The sequence below is a fragment of the Anoplophora glabripennis genome, unplaced genomic scaffold (assembly GCF_000390285.2).
Source record: "Anoplophora glabripennis isolate ALB-LARVAE unplaced genomic scaffold, Agla_2.0 scaffold423, whole genome shotgun sequence".
In the NCBI taxonomy this organism is placed as follows: domain Eukaryota; kingdom Metazoa; phylum Arthropoda; class Insecta; order Coleoptera; family Cerambycidae; genus Anoplophora; species Anoplophora glabripennis.
Window position 1 is genome coordinate 129344 of NW_019416529.1, and position 18923 is coordinate 148266.

The 18923-nt window shown below is 34.9% G+C and overlaps 1 protein-coding gene across 1 annotated transcript in view; it reads left to right on the forward strand.

The window, feature by feature from the left end:
* The window catches only part of LOC108911760 (titin), a 280890-nt gene that overhangs the window by 82059 nt on the left and 179908 nt on the right, over window positions 1–18923 (forward strand). Inside the window, exons 12-13 of the mRNA XM_018716773.1 lie at window positions 36–17912; window positions 17962–18231. Of these exons, the coding sequence (XP_018572289.1) occupies window positions 36–17912; window positions 17962–18231 (18147 nt within the window). The remainder of the gene's footprint in view (window positions 1–35; window positions 17913–17961; window positions 18232–18923) is intronic.

An 18923-nucleotide genomic window follows, 5' to 3' on the forward strand; every position in this document is an offset into this window, starting at 1 on the left:
CCAGGAAAATACAGACATTTTAATTCCGCCATTAGTGATAAATGAATTTCTTGGACCAGTTAGTGAATTATCAAACGAAATAAACATGCTGCATCAAAGAGTACAAGAATTAGCTTTACCCCAACAAGGGGTTTTATCTATAATTAAAACAAAAGAGATTTTATCGTTGCTTAAAGCTTCAATAGAAAATATTCCGAAGGAAATCCTTGAGGATATGCCTCCCGCAGAAATAGAAATATTAAATACTTTAATAGAACCAGTTAAACAATTATTAATTGATGTGGCAATTAGTAAAGAAGTTATTACAAATCCTGAATTACTGGAAAAACAAAAGTCGGAAATGAAAACATCAGTAACTGCCTTGAAGCAACACCTTGAACATGTTATACTACATATCCCAGAAAGTAAATTTGTAGAAAATTTAAATCCCGTTTTCGCATCTCTGTCAGCAGAACTAGCTCAAATAGAACAAATATTAGAAGAGACTGTGGCAAAACCGAAACGTTTAGATTTTGATGCCTTAAGTGAAATAATACAACCTATATCACACTTGACACAGGAATTACAAAACCTGAAAGCAGTTTTTCAAGATTTGACATCGCCGCAACAAAGTGTATTGGGAGTTGTTGAAATTAATGAACCTTTGTCTTTATTATCTGCTTCCATTTCGGAGATCGAAAAAAATTTAAATGAAAAAACGGCGGATGATATATCTGTTCAACAAGCACAAGTCATAAAAGATCTGGCTACGCCCATTGAAGAAATATCAAAACTTGTTGTTGACATTAAACAGACCGTTTCAGTTGCTGAAATAGCAGAAAAGAAGAAACCGGAATTACAAAAGGCGACTTTAGCTATGAAGGAACAAATAGTAAATATTATTAATATTATCCCTGAAACAAAATCTATACAAGCATTGCTTCAACCGCTGCAAGCTGTATCCGCAGCGGTTTCATCTGTAGAAAAACAATGGGAAGAACCTGAACAGCAAATTACGCAGGCTATTCCATGCGCGATAGCATCACCGCTCACACATTTAATTGAGGAAATAAATCAGCTTCAAATGAAGGTACATCAACTAGCTTTACCTCAACAAGGGGTGGTATCTATTGTTGAATTAAATAAGCCGTTATTGTTGCTCAAAGAATCTGTTTTGAACATCGAATGTAGTTCCAAGGAAGACTTTACTGATGTAGTAAATGTTCAAGAAGAAATAGCAAGTATCCTAGTAGAGCCATTACAACTACTATTGAATGTTGTAGTGAATACTAATAAATCTATCACTACTCCAGATCTATTAGAAAACATAAAACCAGAAATGAGACAATCTGTATCCACTTTGAAGCAACAAATTGAAATTGTACTACAAAAAATTCCAGAAAAGAAAAATATAGAGGCATTGAAACTTTCTATGACTACTCTATCAACAGAATTGTCAAATATAGAACAGATGCTGGAGGTGGAGGAGAAACCAAAACGTCTAGATATTTCTGTTTTAAAAGAAATAGCAAAACCAATTTCAAACTTACAAAACGAGGTACAAAACTTGAAAGTTATATCTCAGGAACTGAACGTGTCACCACAGCAAGGTGTTTTAGGAATTATCGATGTTAGTGACTCGTTATCTTTAGTTTCGGCTACTATATCACAGATACAGGACGCCATATTTGACGAAACAGTTGATATAACTCCACAACAAGCTAAAGTCATAAGAGATCTCACTGAACCAATTGAAAGAATGTCGAAACTTATCGTAGAATATAAAGAAGTCATTTCAGTGCCAAAAATAGCGGAAGAGAAAAAACCACAACTGCAAAGTGCCGCTCTTGCGGTAAAAGAGAAAATACAGAGAATTGTGCAATTAATTCCTGAAACAAAATCTATACAATTCTTGATGATACCACTTCAGTCTCTTTCTGCAGCACTGACACTAATTGAGACACAGACTAAAATTGATGGTAAAAAGTTGAAGTTCACAGAAATTCTAGAACCAGTTTTAAAGCTAGGTCATGGTCTGAATCAGCTAGAATTAGAAATAAAAAAACTTGGATTGCCCCGAGAAGGTGTTTTAAATATTACGAGACTCAATGGGCCTTTACTTTTGCTGAAAGAATCACTTCATGGTGTTGCGGATGTTTCTGAAATAATAAGTGAGGCTTTAAATGCCTTAAAGGAACCTTTACAATCAGTATCTAATATTGTGAACATCATGAAAGGAGACGTTATAAAACCAGAACAATTAAATATCCACAGATCAAATATAAAGCCACATTTGTCTCAGTTGAAGCAACTTACGGAAAAAATCATTGACGAGATAGGTAGTGCAAAATCCTTAGACAAGTTAAAAGATGCATTTACTTCTCTTTTGGCAGCTCTTTCGGATTTAGAACAAATATTAGAGAGAGAAGACAAGAAGGTATCAGATACCTCTGTTAACAAGGAACTTATTCAACCAATAGCGAATTTGAAATTAGAGATAGAGAACCTCAAGGAAATTACTCAAAACCTTACATCATCACCACAACAGGGAGTATTAAGCACAGCCGAAATTAGCGAATCTTTATCCTTGCTGTCTTCTTCCGTGTCAGAAATAGAAAAAGCAGTACATGCGACGCAAATTGAACCTACATCGATACAAGAAACAGAAGCATCAGCAGTGCTTGTAGAACCAATCGAAAAATTATCAAAAATAGTTGTGGGTATAAAAGAGAGTATTTTAAATCCACAAATAGTTGAACAACAACAATCTTCACTGCAACAAGCTACTCTTGCGGTACAACAACAAATAGAAGAGATTGCTCAGTTAACTCCAGAGGCCAAATCTGTAAAGTTACTGGAAATGCCACTTCAGTCTCTTTCAGCAACAATTGCACTAATAAAAGAAAAGCAAGCCCGACAAGACATATATGCTGTGAGACAAATCTCAGGTCCGGTTTTAAAATTAACGGATGAAGTCAATCAATTACAAATAAAGATGCAAGAATTAGCTGTACCCAAAACTGGTGTATTGACCATAGTTGCAATTAATGAAACCTTACAATCGCTTAAATCATCACTTTCAACTGTAGAAAATCTTAATATAGAAGAAAGCGACGATATTTCACCGATCCAGAAAGAAGTAGTAACTACTTTAATAGAACCATTACAGAAATTACAGGGTGTGATTGTATTGAGCAACGAAATAATTACTAACCCCGATTTGTTGGACAAAGAGAAAAGTGAAATGAAATCATCTGTTTCTGCACTGAAGCAACAAATAGAGAAAATTCTACAAGATGTTCCTGAAAGTAAAGCAATTGGGATTTTAAAACCTGATTTCACCTCACTTGTAGCGAAATTAATGGAAGTGGAGCAATCCTTGGAACAGAAGGTCGACCAATCCGAACGTTTAGATATATCCGTGTTACAGAACATAGCCAAACCGATTTCAATATTGAAGGATGAAATAGAAAGTTTAAAAATCATATCACAAGATTTAAAAGTATCGCCACAAAGAGCTGATTTAAACGTTATTGAAATAAGTGAACCTTTATCTCTACTTTCTGCTTCAATTTCTCAAATACCAAGCAGTATAGATGAAACAGTCCAGGATATATCTGCACAACAGGCTCAAATTCTTTCAGATTTTAAGCAGCCAATTGAAAAACTTTCAAAACTTGTTATAAATATTAAAGAAACCATGTCAGTTCCCGAGAGAGTGCCCGAAAGTAAATCCGATATGAAAACAGCTGTACGGGCGTTAAAAGAACATATAGATATCATTGTGCAATGTACTTCTGAAGCGAAATCTATACAAGCATTGATTGTGCCACTTCAAGCTCTTTCAGCAGCGATGTCAGTGTTGGAAAAAGAACCTAAACCTGATAAAAGTGAAGGACGACGGGACATACTGTTGATTAAAGAAATATCCAAACCAGTCTCTGCTTTGTCAGAGGAGATAAATCTTGTTCATGCAAAAATTCAACATCTTGCGCTATCTCAACAAGGAGTTTTGTCTATAACTGAAATAAATGAGCCATTGTTACTACTTAAAACTTCCCTTTTGGATGCAGAAAATATCTGCAAAGAAAATCTTGAAGATATATCAGTTAATCAAGCTGAACTGGCAAATACTTTAGTGGACCCATTACAGAAATTGCTAAGCGTTACAGTTTTTATTAAGGAAGTTATTAATAGTCCCGAGTTGTTAGAACAACAAAGGCCTGCTATGAAAAAAACTATTTCTCTAGTAAAGCAACATATAGAAAAAGTCATGCAGGAAACTCCAGAACACAAATGTATAGAGATTCTAAAAACTGCTCTTGTACCTCTCTCAGCGTCGTTAACACATGTAGAACAAAATTTGAATCAGACTGTTGATGGAAAGAAATCTGCATTAAAAGAAATCGCTGAACCAATAACGAATCTAAAAAAGGAGATTCACAATCTTCAAATAACTTTGCAGGAGTCTCCGCAGCAGGGTGTTGCAGATACCATTGGAATTATCGAGCCGCTGTCTTTACTTTCCGCTTCAGTTTTAGAGATAGAAAAGGCAATAAATGAGGGAGACATTCAAAGCATACCAGCGGAACAACAAGAAACAGTTACAGTTCTTATAGAACCTATTAAAAAATTATCAAAAGTTGTTGTTAGCATAAAAGAAGGCGTTTTAACATCGCAAGTAGCGGAAAAACAGACGCCAGAAATGCACAAGGCTGTTCTTGCGTTAAAAGAGCAGATAGAGAAGATTGTGTATTCTACTCCAAAACTTCAGTCGCTACAACTACTGGCTACGCCTCTCAAAACTCTCTCTGCGGTAATTTCTCTTATAGAGAATCTCTCTCAAAAAGAGACAAGAAAAATTCGCGAACGCATTCTTACGAAACCAGCAGAAACAATTTCAAATTTAAAAAAAGGATTAGAAGAACTCCATCTAAAAATTCAAGACCTTGCGGTACCTCAAAAAGGAGTCTTGTCTGTTACAGAAATTAAAGAACCATTGTCGTTACTAGAAACTGCAGTATTAAAGATAGAAGAAACTGTTCAAGAACTAGCTCCTACTGATTCCGAATATATATTTGGATTAATACAACCGTTATCGGAAATTTTAAAAGTTGTCGTTACGAGTAACGATGCATTATCTAAGCCAGAAATACTGGAGCTGCAAAGACCTGAATTGAAAAAAGCATTCATTTCTTTAAAACAGAAAACAGATGAATTGCAGAAAATTGCGGATGTTAAAGTTGTAGATTTGCTCATACCTCCTCTTCAGTCACTTTCATCAGCTATTACGCAAATAGAAGAATCTTTAAAAGAATCTGAAGCACCACCAGTAAAAGAAAAAGCCTCCTCTTGTGAAAGAAAGGATTTAATTCGACTAGATGTTTCGTCAATGAAAGAATTATCACCACCCTTAGCTATTTTAGGCGATGCCTTAACTCAACTTAAAATAAAAGCCCAAGGTACTTCTGTGGCATTAGATAAGGGCGTTTTATCTGTAATTGAAATAAATGAACCTCTTTCTTTGGCAACAACTTCAGTTTCACAAATTCTAAACCAAGTACACGAAGAAAAAACTCAAGATTTATCACAGCATCAGTCCGAATTAATTATTGCTTTAATCGAGCCACTAAAAAGCCTTACTAAAGAAGTGGTGGATTGTACTGAAATTGTCGAAGCACCAGATAAATTAGATAAACAACGAAATAAGATGAAAAAAGTTGTACTTGACTTTAAACAAATTTTAGAGCAGATACCACCAGCTATAATTGGAGCACTGACTATTCAACCATTGGTAAATCCCATAGAAAAGCTATTGATAACGATTTCTAATATTGAGAAAAATTTGGAGGCGAAAAAATCTGACAGGACTGATATTTCTGCTGTAAAGGAAATAACAAGCTCAGTTTCTACCTTGAGAGATTCATTAAATCAAATGAAAATTAAAGTAAAAGAAATTGGTAAGCCCTTGGAAGGTGCATCTGTCATTAAATTGGATGAATGTGTATCTTTTCTTAACATCTCCCTATCTGAAATTCAAAAGATACCTATTGAGGAAACTGCACAGGATATTTTACCTGAGCAGGCTAAAGAAATTCTTGATCTAGTTAAACCTATAAATAAATTATCAACCGTTATTGTGGATTCTACACTTGCATCACAACCAAATCAACCGCAAACGATTGCAGCTATTGTTAACCTACAAGATCAAATCAAAAATGTAATACAAATTAAATCTAAATCTAAACACATGAAATCTGTAAAATCTTCCGTACAATCACTGTCGAAAGCTGTAACGCACTTAGAAGAATTCTTAAATGTTGTAAAACCTCAACGACTAGACATAACTGCTATCAAGGAAATAACAGAACCAATCTTAAAACTGAAGGATGAGATTTCCCAAATCAAAGACAAATCCCAAGAACTAAAATTGGAACAAAAAGGACTATTAGTCGTCACGGAAATCTATGAGCCCTTAGAAATGTTACAGTCATCGATTTTTAATATCGAAAATTCTACTTCTGATGAAATCCCAGATATATCATCTATTCATGCAGACACAATAAGAAGTTTGACCGAACCGTTGAAACAATTTAGAGAACTAGTTTCCGCTACTAAAGGACTGTTACCAAAATCAGAACTTTTAGATCAACAGGTACCACCAGCGAAGGAGGTAATGCATGCTTTGAAGAAGCAAATCCAGAAGGCTTTAGAAGTTTGCCCCCAAAACATGTCAGTACATTTACTACAGGCCCCCCTTCAGGCTCTTTCATCGTCTATAGAACATATGGAGAGTTCCTTAGAAGAAGCAGATAGAAAGTTAGAGCGATTAGACCTTTCAACTTTGAAGGCATTAGAAAAACCATTTGAACATTTAAAGAATGAGATCAGTCAAATTTCCATGAAGACTGAGACGCTGCATTCATCACCTCAAAAAGGAGTACTGTCTGTAACTGAAATTAAAGAACCTTTATTACTGGTGTGTAATGCTTTAGAAGGTGCTGAAAGAATAATTATGGAAGATAAAACTGAAGATATCACACCACAACAGGCAGAAGTATTAAACGCATTAATCAAACCTGTTCAAAGAATGCTAAAAATTGTTGTAGATAATAAAGAATTTATTTCAAAGCCGGAACTATTGACAAAACAGAAACCAAAAGTAAAAAAGGCTATATCTGCCTTAAAACAAAATATAGAAAAGGTTACACTTGAGTGCGCAGAAGCCGATTCCATAAAACCAGTTGTAAAATCCCTTGAAGTTCTATCTGGAGCTATTTTAGTTGCAGTGAAAAGCTTAGACAGTGAAGAGAAAGTGAAGGAACGTCTTGATATCAGCGCTATAAAGAAGATCGAAGTACCAATCACTGTCTTAAAAGGGGAATTAATTGATCTGAGTGAAAAAATAACGAATCTTGCTAGCGCACCTAACAAGGCAATCATATCCCTAACTCAAATTGCCCAGCCTTTATCAGAACTTCTTACCGCAGTTGTAGATGCACGAAATAAAATTTCTAAAGAAAACGTACAGGATATATCACCCAAACAGGAAGAGACATTTGTTACTATAACAGAACCACTGCAGAAGTTATCAGAGTTAGTAGTGACTACCAAAAATACTTTAACTAAGCCGGAAGTATTTGAAAGTAATAAACCTGAAGCAAAACATGCTGTCTCTTCATTGAAGACACATATTGAGAAAGTTATCCTGATACTACCAGAAACTATAGCTTTTCAGACATTAATAAATCCTCTCGCTGCTCTCTCAGCGAGTATCGATCAATTCGAAAAATCTTTAGAGGAAGAACAAGTACATCTGGAGGGCACTACTGTTGAAGAAATAGTGAAATCTATTTCGATTCTATCAAACGAAGCGGATAAGCTTCACAATGTATCACAACAACTACATGTCACGCCTAATGAAGAGAAAATGTTATCTATAATTCAAGTAAATGAACCATTATTGTCGTTAAAGGATTCACTTTTAACTTATGAGAACATTGCAAAAGATACCAAAGCAAGAGAGACGTTGGAAGAACTAGTTAAATTGAACGAGCCAATACAAAAGGTTACGGAAAATATCGTCCTTATTACAGAAAATGTTTCGGAGCCAGAAATTTTATTAGAACAGAAACCTAAAATGAAACAATCTCTAAGTGACTTGAAACAACATATCGATACAATAACGCAAAAAATACCTGATCCTAATTTCGTGACTATACTCAATAATCCCCTGCAAAAGTTTTCGGCTACACTAGAGAACGTATTGAAATGTTTAGAAGCTTCCGATAAAATTGTGAAACCAGTTCATGGTATAAAGCAAATAGTCGAGTCGGTAACAAATTTGAAAACGGGAATACAACAGTTGCAAGTAAAGGTACAAGATATGCCGTCTCCACAAAAGGGAGATTTGTCAATTGCTGACACAAACAAATCCTTATCCGAACTTTATGCATCGGTTTCTGAAGTCGAAACTGTTGCCTCAGAGTTGACAGCACAAGATTTACCTCCTACATATTCCGAGGCAATTGGTAAATTGGTAAGTCCTCTAGAAAAGCTGACCAAACTAGTGGTTGAAAATAATCAAGCCATTGTGAAACCACATATATTGGAACAACAGAAACCTGAAATAAAGAAAGCTGTCGCTGCGATAAAGCAGGAAATAGATAAAATTGTTCAGACTACTCCGGAGCCTCAATCGTTACAAATATTGACAAAGTGGCTACAGACACTTTCAGCCAAGGTAGAAAATATAGAAGCAATTTACGAGGAACTCATTCAAAAGAAATTAAATATTTTTGCTATAAAAGAGCTACCTAAGCCGATATTAAATTTAAAACAACAAATAGAACAACTTTCGTCTAAAGTCAAAGAAATGAAAATTTTACCGCAAAAGGGGGTGCTGACTGTCATAGACTTAAATGAACCTTTGAAATTATTGTATTCCTCAGTTTCAACTCTGCAATCCATTGAAGAACCTGTTGACGATATTACAGCAGATCAAGCGGAAGCACTGACTTCACTGATAGAACCGCTTAATAAAGTAAGTGATGCAGTCGCTAGTACCCAAGAAGTTATAACATCTGTTCAGTCACTTCAAAAACAAGAGCCTGATATGAAAATTGCTATATCTTCGCTGAAGCAACAAATAGAAAATGTTATACAAAAAACTGTGGATGCCAAATCAGTCGAAAAACTTTTACCACCACTACAAAGTGTTTTAGTGGTAGCATCGTCTGTAGAAAAATCTTTGCAATCTGTGCAGAGGCAAGACAATGCAGCTATAAAAGAAATGGCAAAGATAGTAATGCATCTACAGAGCGAGGTAGCACAATTAGAAACGCAAATCAAAGATGTGAGTCCTTCGTCACATAACGCGGTGTTATCCGTTATAGAAATTAGGGAGCCTTTGTCGTTACTTAGTGCTTCCATCTCAGAACTAGAGAGAGTAGATCTTCAAGAACCTGTTCAAGATCTATCTATAGAACAAACAAACCTATTACTAGATTTATCTAAGTCTTTAGATAAGTTATCCACTATTGTGGTAAATAGTAAGGAAACATTAAGAAAACCAACAGTACTAGAACTCCAGAAAGCAGAGTTGCAGATTGCTGCTTCTGCAATAAAACAACATATAGGCAAAGTTTTGCTAGAAGCATCAAAAGCAATACCGGTAAAGAAGCTAGAGATACCTCTTACTGCTCTTTCTGCAGCTATTGAACGGGTAACAGGTGTTTTAGAAGCAGACGAAGAAAAATTGAACCAGAAAATTGTCTTATTCTCTAACCTTGATGGTGTTCATACTTCTCTGAAGAACTTAAAACGGAATTTGGAACATTTATTGAAAAAACGTGGTCGCGCACCTCTATTAAATAAATCTATAATAGGATCTGCTCTTGATATAAGCGAGTTCATTACTTCTGCTTGTGAAGTAATCAATGCTGTCAAGAATAAAACAGATATAGATACAGGCCCATCTGATTTGTGTGATAATTTGAAGACATTTGAATTAACTTTAAATACTCTTGATGCTGTAATAGCTGAGTTAGCTGAATCCAAAGTAATTTTCCAAAATGATACTATAGTAAATAACCTAGCAATAGCAATTTCTACGTTTGAGAAGTTAACTGGATATTTTACACCAATAAAGTGCTATTCCGACTTTGCTCTCCCGCTAAATGGAATTTTGGTTCAATGCAGAGAAATGTTGAAACGCTTCAACGAACTAAAAACCACCGTATTGGATTTAAACACAATTAAATTACCTCTCTGCGCATTGTACGAAGGAATTAAACTTCTTAACTTTGAAGCTACCTGTGATAAAGATCAAAATTTTGAAGAATTCTGCTTGTTACATGAACCGCTATTTGAAGTTATAGACATTTTAAGCAGAGGCGAAATTGATGCAGACAGCATTAATAATTTGAAGAATATAATTGAGCCTATTACAAAATTCTCATCCGCTGTTAATACTGTTGGTAGTATTGATAACAAGAACAAACTGCAAAATGTAAAATTGGATATGATTAAACATCTACAAAACTTAAAAAATAGTATAGATAATACAACTGTCCTATTTGTAAGTTCGAAAGACAACGCTCGTGTTCTGCAGACTCTAATCAACCTGTCGAAGAAAGTTGAAAATGTACTGCAGAAGTTCGAACAGGCAGAAGTGCAAAGGAATGATTTAACTGTTGTTAAACATTTGAAATTACCTGTTGGGCAGTTACAAGAAGAAATGGTTATACTAACTAGCAATTTTGACAAATTATCGGAAGACGAAAGGTTTGCGTGTGACTTAACTGCTCCTATAAGTGATTTATCTGCGGCTTTAAATATAGTGGAAAAACTGGCTAAAGATCGTAAAACAGAAGACATAACAGCTAGCGCCCTTCAAGCTTTCGAAAACATTATTCCACCGTTTGAAGATTTACTGATTGAATTTGTTAAAATAAATTCTACACTTGAAAAAACAAACACGATAAGAGACCAGTACACTAACTTCATCAAATCGTTAAACAGGCTTAAGGAGTGTATCGATACTCTTTTGTTAGCGCCCGTTGAAACGAAGACGGTGGAAGTTCTTTTTATGCCGCTACAAGCTTTGACCCAAAGAATTACAGAAATTAAAAACAAACTAACGTCTAAAATAGAATTCGAACAAGATGAACACCGCACCCGCTTAATACAACCACTTGTATCTGTAAAAGAAGAACTACTAGCTTTAAAATCGGATATAAAAATACTGCAAACCCCACCTCTGAATGCAGTTTTATCAGTAACAGAAATGGAAGTTCCTGTTCAAAAGATCATCGAAACATGTAGAAGTTTAGACTCTAAACTAATCCCTAAATTGGAACAAATTAACGACACCGTAGCAACACCCTTTGGTGAGTTACTGAGAGCTCTGGTTACAGTAAAATCCGTCATGACCAGTCCAGAACTTACCGTCTTAGAGTTGCCAGTATTGACTAAAGTATTAAAGTCGGTAAAAGCTAGTACTGAGTTAATTGCGTCAGATCCAACGTTTGATGAAACTAAAATTAATGAACCAATAGCTACACTAAACAAAATGATATCAGACATTATAGAAGAAAGTGTTAAACTGAGAAACGACTTTAAAACTTTAACAAATCTCGATCAAGCATTGGAAAATCTAATGAATACTGTTAAAGGCCTTAATACAAATGCAAATGCGTTAGCGGCAATAAGCGAGGCAAATATTTTGGTTTTGGAAAAGTTGTCAGAACCAATAAAACAACTTCAGGATAATATTAGGTTTGCCAAAGACACCGGACATGACTTAAACGACTTTTCTCTTGAATATGCTACAAAAATATACAATGCAGGTGATAAAATAACAGGACTGGCGTTATTCTTGGAAGATATCCTTGGGGACATTAACACCTTAGACGAGGATCTGTGCTGTATTCTGGAAGATCTAAGGAACGATTTTTCAGAAACTTCCCGTACTGTGTCATTAAATGAAAAAATGGAGATAGTATCGCAGTCTCTCTTATTATTTGCAGAAAGTTTATCTTTACCTATTAGCCAATTTAGGAAGACGATACTGGCTAAAAGGAAGGATATGAGATTTATTCTCGATTTGAAAGATGCTGTAAGTCACCTTAGAAATAATTTAGATAAGAATTTAGCAACCCTTAAATTGATGCCATCACTCGACTTACTGCAAGCGACTTTGTCTGAAACAGAACAAAACATAGCATCTAAAGGAAAAAGCGATATTACTGCAAATATATCACATAAATTAAAGTTATCTGAAAGCATATCAGATCTTGATATCGCTTTACAAGGTTCTGAAAATGACGTAAAGATTTTAAAACATCTAGAGTTGGTAGAGAACAAACTATCACAAACTATAGATACTCTAAATAATGTAAAAATTTTAAAACCTGTCAATAATCCCCTTGCTGTATTAAAAGATGCAATAGTTGATATAATTAAAGAAATAAGAGAAAACCAGTTAATAGATGAAAATAGGAAAGAACAAAATAAAGAAGAGGAGATTAAAGTGGAAGAAGAGCCAGATAAAGACAAAAAACTTAATAAACCAAAACAAGAAGTAGAAGACAAAAATGAACCGACAGGCGAAAAAGAAGTGGAAGAGTTGCGTAGTAAAGAACAGGTTTCAACGGAAATCCAAGAGGAACCACAGAGAGGAAAGCAAGATAAAAAGAAAACTAAAAAAGAAGAAACTGGAAAAGATGAAGCTAAAGTTAAGAAACCAGATATAGAACCAGAAACGAAGAGCAGCATTGTGGAAGATAAAAAAGAAATTAAAACAGAAATTGAAAATAATAAATTAAAATCTGTGGAAGAAACAAAAGAGAAAGTTACTGTAGAAGAAAATGAACAACAAATAAAAAGTGAAACTGATGAAAAACCTGAAACTGAAACAAAAGAAGAGGAAGCAAAACTTGAAGATGAAGGAAATAAGCAAATTTTAAAAAATAAAAGTGAGAAGCCGGCCATGGAAATCAAGGCTGAAGTAGAAAAAGGTAAAGAGGATGATGCCGGAAAAACAAGTAAAGAAAAAGGAAAGAGTGAAAGTAAAGAAAAATCTGATAGTAAAACTGAAGAATTGATTACAGACAAAGTTGAAGGGAAGATCACTAAGGACGAGAAAACTGAACAAGACATAAAAGAACAATCTGAACCTAAAAAGAAGGAACTAGGTGATGACAGAGTCAAAGCTTCAGATGAGGAAGGTAAACAGGATCTAAAAGACAAAGAGTGTGCCGTGGCAGTAAAAGCAGGAGAGGAAATAGATAAAGACAAGGATGCGACAAAAGTAGGTAAAGGAAAGGGAAAACGTAAAGAAAAATCTGACAAGAAAAAGGAAGAACTGATTAAAGATAAGGTCGAAGAGAAAGTTATCGAAGACGAGAAAGCTAAACAAGAAATACAAAGTGAAGTTAAAGAGAAGTCAGAATCTAAAAAGGAGGAATTAAGTGAGAAAGACAAAGTGAAAGCTGCAGACGGAGAAAGTAAACAAGACTTAAAAGATAAAACTGAGGGGGAACTTGATGTAGAAGTTAAAGCACTAAAGGAAAAAGATAAGGATGCCGAAAAAGCAAGTAAAGAAGAAGCAGAAGGTGAAAATAAAGAAAAGTCTGACGCAGTTAAAGAAAGTGTTATCAAAGAAGAGGAAGCGAAGCATGAAATAAAAAGGGGAATTGAAGAAAAATCTGAAACGGAAAAGAAGGAATTAGGTGAGAAAGACGAAGTGAAAGCTGCAGATGAGAGAAGTAAAAAAGATTTGAAAGATGAAGAGAAGGATGTTAAAAAAGAAAAAGGAGGAAGTGCAACTAAAGAGAACAACAAAAAGGAAAAATTAATGTTAGACAAAGATAAAGAAATGGTAGATAAACAAGATATACAAAACGAAACTGAGACGAAAAAGAAGGAATCAAGCGATGAAAAGGCGGCCAAACCTACAGAAGAAGCGAAAAAAGATAAAACTGGGGAGGACCTTGCAGTAAAAAAGCAAAAAACACTAGAAAAGGATAAAGAAAGTGATCCTAAGAAAGCAAGTAAACGAAAAGTAAAAGGTGAGAGTAAAGAGAAATCTGAAATTAAGAAGAAAGAAGTGGCTGCGGACGAAACTAAAGAAAAAAATCTGGAAGAAGAGAATAAAAAGGAAATTAAAAATGAAACTGAAGAGAACACTGAAATTAAAAAGGAAGTTCTAAGTGAGAAAGAGAAACATGTAGCTGACACAAATAAGCAAGACTTAAAAGACGAAAGCAAAGAGCCTGCAAATAAAACGAAAACAGTAGTGGAAAAAGATAAAGCAGATGATATTGAAAAAGAAACGGAACGGCAATTAAAGGATAAAGGTAAGGAAAAATTACAAACAGAGAAAGAAGCCAGCGGCGCAGAAAAAAGTAAAATTGTAGAAGAAAGTAAACAAGAAATAGAAACTAGTCTTAAAGAGAAAGCAGATATTAACAAGGAAAAAAATAAAAGCGATAAATCTGCAGATATAATGAAAGATAAAGACATCCAACAAGACAATAAAAAAGTAAAAGGAGAAAAACAGACAAAAATTGATGAATCGAAGAAAAAAGGTGTTGAACCTAGAGATGAAGTTAACGAAAAAGATTCAAAAAAAGACAAGAAAGTCGTACAAGATGAAACTAAAAAGACAACTGAAGGTAAAAGGAAAAAGTCCAGTGAGAAAGAAAAAGAGGTTACAGAAATTTTAGAAAAAGACTCGAAGAAAGGAAAAGAAGAATTGAAAGATGGAGAAAAAATTGAAACTAAAACTGAGGAATTGAGTGTAAACGAAAAAGTTAAACACGAGGAGGCAATTAAAGAAAATGATATTAAAAATAAAAGTGAACAAGATATAAAACGTGAAACTGATCTGACTGAAGAAGACAACATAAAAGTAATATCTCAAAAAGACAATGCCGAAGAAGATGTTATAAAGGAAGAAAAATCCGAAACAATAGATGATGTAAAACAAAAAGCGTTGAGTGAGGAAGAAAAGGTTAAATCTGAAGATATAAAAGAAAGCAAACGAGAGGTAAAAAGTGAAACCGAACTTAAAAAGAAAAGATCAGCTGAGGAAATAAAAGATAAAAGTAAACTTGATAGCGAAGTAACATCCACCAAAGAAGAAATTAAAAAACCGGTGGAGGATGAAGCTGACAAAAAATCTATGAGAGATAAGAAGTCAAATGAGAAACGTAAAGACAGAGATGCCATCAAAGACATCAAAGAGGGAGACGACGGAAAAAAGAAAGGTGCAGCTAAAAGAAATATTAACGAAAGCGATATCAAAACCGAAAAGAATAAAGAAGATACAAAAATTGAATCTGAAAAACAATCAGAAATTAAAAAGATCGGAGATATTAAGGAAGCGGATGTTAAATTAGAAAATAAAGTTGAACAAAAAGGCATTAAAAATGAAAGTAAAGGAGATTTAAAACATGAAGCGAAAGACAAACTTGACATAAAAGATGAACCACAAAAAGTAGAGGAAGGAAAAAGTATTACTGAACAAAAGGAAAAAGATAAGAAGACAGAAGACATAGTGAAAGAGAAGGATACGACACCTGCAGAAAAAGAGACTAAAGATGAAAATGTGGTTAAACCTAAGAAACAACGGAAAGAAAAGCCACTGGAACCCAAAGATTTAAAAGCAGATGGGAAATCCTCATCAACACCGGATATTAAAGACACAAAGTCAGAATCTGCTGAACAACATAAAATATCAGAAACAGAAAAGAAAGAACCGAAAACAGATTTAAAAGAAAAGGAAATTACTACAGAGGGAGATAAGACAGTTTCTGAATCTGTCGAAGAAAAAGATAAAAGAGTGAAAGATATTACAGACGATAAAACAAAATCTGCAGGTATTGCACAAAAAGAAATAAATGAAAAGGAAGTTAAAGAGGAAAAACCCCTTCAGACGGAGAAACTTACATCAGAAGAAAAAGTAAAACAAACTGAAAGTAATAAGGATGAAGGGAAGAAAGATGCAAAACAGAAAAAAGTTAAAGGAACAGAGAAGAAATCTAAAGAAGAAAAAGAAAAGTCAAGTGATAGAGATAAAAAGAGTGAGAAAGTATTAGAAAATCAGACAATATCTGATCTAGAAGTTATTGAACATAAAGCCGATAAACGGGATGATTTGATAGAAGAAACAGGTCCAAAAACTGTTCAAGTTATTCCTGAAGATAAACGATTACAAGATAAAGTAGTGAACGAGAAAGACTCACAAAAACCAAAAGAAGATAAAGGTAATGAAGAAACTGACAGACTTAGAGAGGCAAAAGAAAGTAAAGTAGATACTGAAACCCTTCTTGAAAAGAAATTGGAGGAGAAAAAGAAAAGCGTAACGGAGATCGAGGAAACAGAAAAGAAAAAGACAAAAGCTGCATCATCAAAAATAAAAGATAAAGGACCGAGAACCATGTTAGAAACAGAAAAAGATGTTAAAGATTTAAAGGCAAAGGATGAATCTTCCATTACAGTTAACGGTGAAGTGAAATTAAAGAAGGAGGAAAAAGTATCGAAATTAGAGGAAGAAGAGAAATCGGTAGAAGTAAAATCTAGAGAGGAAATTAAAAAAAGTAAAGAGCCTATTCGTCAGGCACGTAAAGATTTGAAGTCTGGTATAAAAGACAAAGATAAAATAGACAAACAACAAGATAAAGTGAAAAAGGAAGAAGACAGGGAAGATAAAAGTAAAAATTTAATAAATGGCACCACCGTTAGCCCGTACACAGACGATGTGGAATCGCAACATTCAAACAGGCACGCAATTTTAGAAACCAAGCAAATAAGACCAGATATAGATTTAGACATGTACAAGCCGACATCTTACCACGGACCAAGATTTTCAGAAAGAAAACCAACATTTACTACCAACTTAACCAGTCGCACTGCCACAACTGGATGTAGAGTTAAAATGACGTGTAGTGTTATCGGGGAAGGAACTGAAATAAATTGGTTCAAAAATGGTAAACCCGTCTCCTCTGAAACTAACTACTACATAGAATATTCGAACAACGTGGCAACCTTAGAAATTTTGAACACGTCTCCTGATGATTCTGCAGAATATTCATGTGTAGCTAAAAACGAGCATGGGATGAGCTCAACATCGGCCGATCTAAAAATAATAGATGGATTCGATCCTTCGCCTCTCCCGCCTACATTTACAAGACCTATTCGAGATTACTACCGAATTAAACAGAATGAACTGACTTTAGAATGCAGAATCAGAAGTCAGCCTGCTCCGACAATAAAATGGTACAAAAATGGAGAGGAACTGAGCCCAAGCATGAGAGTTGCCCAAAGCTACTTGGCTGATGGTATATGTAAGTTATCCATATCTAACCCTGACAAAACCGACAGTGGAAGGTATACCTGTAGGGCAGAGAATAAATCATGGAATGATCAAATATCCCACGAGGTCAAATTCACTTCAAAGGAAGATTACATAAAAGAAAAATCGGAACATAGGACAATTTTTAAATCTACTACATCTGAATCAAGAAGACCTTACTTCTCCGGAGTTTTGACGGACAACTTCGTCCCTTCAGGTGGCGTAATGGCTCTGCAGGTGCAAGTGAAAGGTAGTCCCGCTGAAGTAACATGGTTCAAAGAAAGCGCTAAGTTACCAAAAGCATCTCCAAGACATAGAACATTTGAGGAACATGGAGTTCACACATTAGTCGTACCAAATATAAATGAATATGAAGCAGGAAAATATACTTGTAGGGCATCTAACTCATATGGACGTATAGAAACTTCAGCTTATGTCCAAGTGGTGCACCCGTCGTTGATTCGAGAAGGAAAACCGGCAATGTTTTTGTCCAGGCCTGAGAAAATCTTGAACGTAGCTACTGGGGAAGACATAGTTGTCTCCTTTAGAGTAACTGGAGATCCAAAGCCAAGAGGTAAGTTAACTGTCACCAATCAAAGAATGTACTAATTATTTCCTTTCAGTTACTTGGATGAAAGGCTTAAGAGACATAACGGACAGTTTGAGATCCTTAAAAGAAACATCAGACGACTATGTCAGGTTTACCCTGAAGAGGGCAACTAATGACGATGTCGGTACTTACTGTATTCTTGCTAAAAATCGATATGGCTGTGATAGAGCGTTCTTCACCGTGCGCTTAAGGCATAGGGCGCGATCTGTGACACCTTCGAGGGAGGATGCGCAAACAATTTTGGCAGACATTCCATCGTACCGTGAGAGACGTTCAATGACTGGTAAGTCAAAAATTATCATGTACGGGGTGTGATCTTTTTCATTTCGGAAAATGCAAATGAATACGTAGATATTGAAAATTGTCATTTAAAAGACAGCGTTATTAAAAAAAGATAGAAACAAAAACCAAAAATGAATTTCCAACAATAACTTTGAGTTTATTAACAATTTTAATAAATAAGGTCTCAAATATTCAATACACAGCCCCGCAAAAAAAAGTATCGGATCTGGTATTCAGACCTATGTATTTCCATGTATTTTTTTCCGCTGAATCCGAATCTGCTTTCAGATTTGGCCCAACGGGTCCGAGTTTTCGGGAAAATTCAAAAAACAGGTCAAAATTCACAAAAAAACGTCATTTACGATCGACGAAAGTTATAAAAAATCAAATTATACTACCAACTCACTAGACGTATGATTTTTCATTCGCTTAATTCCAATTTATCATCACAGAGTCAGACAAGCTGGTCCAATTTCATTCAAAAACAGAAAATAAACCAAAATGCTTAAAAACGCCATTTTCATGGCATAATTCGTGTTGCAAAGTTCTGAATCCATCTTTTTATCCACCCACCCATTTATTAATTCATACATCTTTCTATCCAGTCGTTATTGCATGAATACGCAACGCATATTTAGTCATCCACCTGTACCACCTATAAAACCCACCCATCCACCCATCTATCCATCTACT